This window comes from Vigna angularis, chromosome 3 (genome assembly GCF_016808095.1).
Source record: "Vigna angularis cultivar LongXiaoDou No.4 chromosome 3, ASM1680809v1, whole genome shotgun sequence".
NCBI lineage: Eukaryota > Viridiplantae > Streptophyta > Magnoliopsida > Fabales > Fabaceae > Vigna > Vigna angularis.
In genome coordinates this window covers 1,997,790-2,003,109 of record NC_068972.1, presented here as the reverse complement: position 1 = coordinate 2,003,109, position 5,320 = coordinate 1,997,790, and the positions used below count along the sequence as shown (strand labels likewise).

General features: G+C 29.5%; 1 protein-coding gene across 1 annotated transcript; it reads right to left on the bottom strand.

Annotated features, from left to right (window-relative positions):
• Positions 1 to 2,634: 2,634 nt before the first annotated feature.
• On the bottom strand, positions 2,635 to 3,280 carry LOC108324816 (protein GL2-INTERACTING REPRESSOR 2). Its single transcript, XM_017557743.1, has 2 exons — positions 3,260 to 3,280; positions 2,635 to 3,012 (listed from the first exon to the last, which is right to left on the bottom strand). The coding sequence occupies exons 1-2, from the start codon at positions 3,269 to 3,271 to the stop codon at positions 2,635 to 2,637; spliced, it is 390 nt and encodes a 129-aa protein (XP_017413232.1). The 5' UTR covers positions 3,272 to 3,280.
• Positions 3,281 to 5,320: the final 2,040 nt, after the last annotated feature.

Here is a 5,320-nt window from a genome sequence, read left to right as displayed (position 1 = left end):
CAGATACCACCATATTATCCCAACAATTCCAACATATCTCATACATTCACATAATTCATGTCATAGATAATATTCCAAACATTGATACACATAATTCAATCCGAAAGCAAAGGAACTTAAAATTCAACATATTTGTAAAATACTATTTGGACGAGTACTATTCACCGGACACTATTGGACGAACGCTCACTCAATTTAAGGACGAACGCTCAAATCAATGTGTTAAGGACGAACGCTACGAACGCTTCACTATTTGGACGAACGCTCCACATTTTGGACGAACGCTCAACAATTTGGACGAACGCTCCACTATTTGGACGAACGCTCATATATTCGGACGAACGCTCACTCACTGTTTGGACGAACGCTCAATGCTGATCATTTTGGACGAACGCTCGGTTTGGACAAATGGACGAACGCTCACAGATGAAACCAAGGACGAACGCTAAGAATTGAACTAAGGACGAACGCTCACTCACACTCGCTCAAAGGCCGAACGCTCAACACTGAATTTAAGGCCGAACGCTTGGTCGAGCCATTTGTACGAACGCTCACAAGTTGAAGTCATGGACGAACGCTCGTAGTCTGGACGAACGCTGACGAACGCGGACGAACGCTCAAAGAGTTGAAGTCTTGGACGAACGTTTGATCGAGCCATTTGGACGAACGTCCAATGTGGCTCTAAACGGACGAACGTCCAATTTGGATCAAATTGGACGAACGGTTCTGCAGAATTTCTGCAGAATTGCAGATTTCCAGAAACATCAAATTCAACCCTTTCTTCCCAGATTTTACCCAGATTTGCATCATACAAAGCATATACAATCAATCAAACAAAAGATCTAGCTCCCCTTACCTCTTGAAGACCTCCTTGAATCATTTCTAGAGAGTTTGATCTTCTTCCAATCTTTAAGAGTTCTTCACTTCTTCTTCTCCCAGCAAACCTTGCAACAACTCAACCCAGATCCATCTCAGTCTTCCTGAAGTTGGTAAAGCTCCCAGGTGATCTTCGGACGGCTGGAAACGGAAGGAAGGAAGGCTCCCTTCCTCCTGCTGCTCCCTCTCCCTCACGGCTCTCTCTCTCTCACTCTTCAAGCCAAAAACAAACGAAACACACTGTCCCCCATAAACTTCCTACGCTCTCTGATTCCCTTCTCCCAAAAGACACCCCCAAAATAAAAAAAAACTGAAACACCCCCTCTTCCCCCAGCCGCCCCCTTTTCTTCTTTCCTTGTATCAATAATGCATCCCTCCTCCAAACAAGCACCCGTGTTTTAGGGAAATGGTGGGTGACCACCTTGTCCCACCTTCCTAATTCACGGGTCTTACAGTTATGCTCATTAATTAATTTTTATTGAATAAAAGTTATCTAACGAAGCAAATTTAATGCTTAATCATTCGCGTGTGACATTATTTAATGAATTTTAACTAAAAATATTAATTAAAGTAACATGAGAGAATGCGTGACAAACTATTTTTCACTAATAACGAAAGAAAAAGTAAGGTAAATCTAACTTTTTTTTTTCATCTGGGTACTTGCATGATACATGTTACATAAACAGGGAGCGTTTTCTGAAGAAATTTGTCTTCATATTCAATAATTCATAATTTTTAAAACACATAAATCCTTTTAAATGATATTAATAGTTGTTTTATGACTTTAAGAAAAAAAAAGCTGTAAATACTGCTATGATATATAAGTGTTTAAGATAATTTAAGAAAATAATTTATTCATTCAGTAAATTTAAAAAAAAAAAAACGAGTTATTTGGACAATAAAATTAAAAGAAATTAAAATTAAAAAATGAAAACAATAAAATTTAAAATTCATTTTAAAAAGTAAAATTGCATACCCCCACTTTCTTTTATAAATAAATTAAATAATATTAAATATTTAAATATAATTAATATTTTTTATAAATTTTAATATTATATTTTAAAATAAAAATTGATGATAAAATAAAAAAAACAATTAATTTATCTAAAAAAGAAAAATAAATTGTAAAATATTTAATTATTTATTAAAAATATTTATAAAATAAGTAAAATAAATAAAAAACACTTCAGACATTATTCATTTCAATTTTTTTTAATTATTGAGATCACCCTCTCAAAACAATGTTAGAGTTGAACCTCTCGTCTCCACTTTTTTTTTATTCCACTTTATTCTTTTTAGTTGATCCATCTATTTTCTATGCACAGTTCTATTATATGTAAGGTATTAGTTATTTTTGTGGTATATGATTTAGAGATTTTGTCAGGAATTTTATATTTTTTGGTTAGTGGTTCTTCATATCTTATGTTCTATTTTTTTTTTCATTTCTTACTTAACAAATTCGTAACTAGATTTACAACAAACCTTTTATTCTGTTTTCAATTTTCATTTGTTTTTCACTTTCCCCATCGAAATTACCTAATTAAAAAATTATTTATCACGATTACAAACAAGTACATGTTACTTCATATAAATAACGATCAAAATATACAATAATTGCAATAGAAAAAATGGAAATAAAAATTCTCATAATTTATTCTTTTGACAATGTGCTAACAATGATGAGTAGCACTTTGCAAACCAGTTTTGCAATTGAAAATGTTGTCAAAGTGACATCTACCGGATGAAGATGAATAGATATTAATACCAGGTTGTCCTTTTTTTCTTTGTAGGTTTTGTTTGAAAGTTGTTAATAAGATCAGAATTTGTGCAGATTGGACATTTAGGGTGAGCTTTGGATACCATCACATAAACCAAACAAATAGCACATCCCATTGCAATTAATGGTGGTCGTTCATCTTTTGGAGTATCGTCAAGATTCTTATCAATTGCCATTTTTGAAGCTAAACATGCTCTCTGATACGATAATGACAATGGAGTTCCCGAAGTAGCAGATTCTATGGCATTTAGCAAATTATCAGAACTTGTTGACCCTGCTACTGATAGTCTCAGTTCTAAATCAACTTCTGCACATTCCATCTCACTCCAACTTCTTTTCTTTCTTTCCTTTGCTTCAACCTTTCAATCAACCAAACAAACATAAGAATATCATAAAACCAACAAAACATGCAATGTCATTCTCTACAACAAAGTTAAATCATAAAACATGTATGAATGAACTCAAGTAGAAATAAATTTAACTATAAATTACTTTTATGAAGAACTCATAGTAATTAAATCTTTTCTATTTGTGTTGGATGCAAAGAAATTAAATTATTTTGGTAAAATGTTGAGACATAAAAACAAGCACTTTGAATGAGTATACCTTAGCATCCATTGCTGTATGCTGAAGCGAATGATGGTTAACATTTTGTGAACATGTATATATATATACACACACACAGCAATACATATATATAAATAAACAAAATTAATAATATGTAATTATACAATAATGCTTAATTAAATAAAGTGTAAATTACGTTATGAATGTAATTCGATTAAATTAAAAAAATATGTGTCCATGTTAAAATGATTAAAATGACTATTCATGTGACTTTCTATGATCCTAATGTAAAACGCAATATATATTTAATTTAAAAACATTTTAGTTTCAAGAAAAGCGTGAACTAATACAAATTTAACGACGTGATGTGAATGTGTGAAATGAGAACCAAATTCAAATTTTGAACAAGAGAAAACGCATTCATTTTCTTATGCAGACAGATGAAAAAAATGAAGTTATATTAATTGACCATGAAATTTATTAATGGCATATTTAATTTCATATAAACTATTTCTACCATCACTTCTGTTTTTATGTTGATATATTAAATTGGTGTTCTTCAAAATTAAAAGCAAATTTAAGAAACTGAAAAATAGAGTCATTTTATACTCTTACACGGTCATAAATTATCAACTATCATAAAATGTTAACTTTTTTTATAGTTAATTAAAATATCTTAATTAAAATTAATAAGAAATATTATCCCACATTTATTGCAAATTAAATATTTTCCCAGAAGAAACACTTTAGGTAACGGACGCCTTTAATTGTTGTATATTAAATTAATAATTTCAGGTGATTTAATATTCTGATATCTCTATCAATAAGCTTTTAATTTTAGAGTAATGAATAGTTATGTCTTTCATTGTTTTATATATATATATATATATATATATATATATATATATATATATATATATATATATATATATATATATATATATATGGTTTGCTAACGTGGACGTTTGTTTTTCAGTTGATACATTTTAGCATTGTGTATTTTAATAATTTTCATTCTAAAAAAAAGAAAAAAAACTCCAAACCCTTACTCACCTTTGTCATTTCTCTCAATCTTTTCTCTTTCATCTCTCTCACTCCAACGTTTTCTCTGTCATCCCTACTGTAGCTCCAATTGAAAAAATCAGAAACATTTGTCATTAAATAATCTTACAAAAAATGATTTTATAATAAGTTTTCATTTTATAATTTTTATCTTATCTAATTTTCACAAGGAATTAGTAATTGATCTGGAAAAAAATCAGAAATAATCGTTGTTAAACAATTTCTTACAAAAAATGATTTTATAATGAGTTTTCATTTTATAATTTTTGTCTTATCTAATTTTTTCTAATTTTCACAAGCATAATGAATTGGTAATTGGCCTGGAAAAAATCAGAAACACTCGTTGTTAAACAATTTCTTACAAAAAAATTATTTTATAATGAGTTTTCATTTTATAATTTTTATGGTATATAATTTTATCTAATTTTCACAAGCATAATGACATCTGAAGGAATTGGTAATTGGCCTGGAAGGTTTTTGTTAGAAATGATGATTCAACAGGTGATGAAATTAGATAGGTTAATGAAGATGGTGAAATTAAAGAGATATTGAATGAACCTTTGCCTGAAGGTGAATATGTCAATTACTCAACTTTTTACAAAGACAAATTGTTTAACGGCAAGTGTTTCTGATTTTTTTAATTGGGGCTAGAGGGATGATAGAGAAAAGGTTGGAGTGAGAGAGATGAAAGAGAAAGGGTTGAGAGAAATGAGAGAGGTCAGTAAGGGTTTGGGAGTTTCTTTTTTTTTAGTTTTGAGAATGAAAATTATTAAAATACCCTTAACCTTAAAACTTAAAATCCATTATATATAAGGGGTATTTTTGTTTACTAAAACCTGTCACATTGCTAAAATGTACTAACTGAAAAACAGCTTACACGCATTAACAAACCCCTATATATATTATTATTATTATTATTTTAATGGCTAAACTAAACATACATTTATCAATATAATTCATTATTTTTTTACGTCATAGAATAATATATGAATTATTATTTGAATTTACTGATTAAAAAGAGTTAATTTTACTTATAGT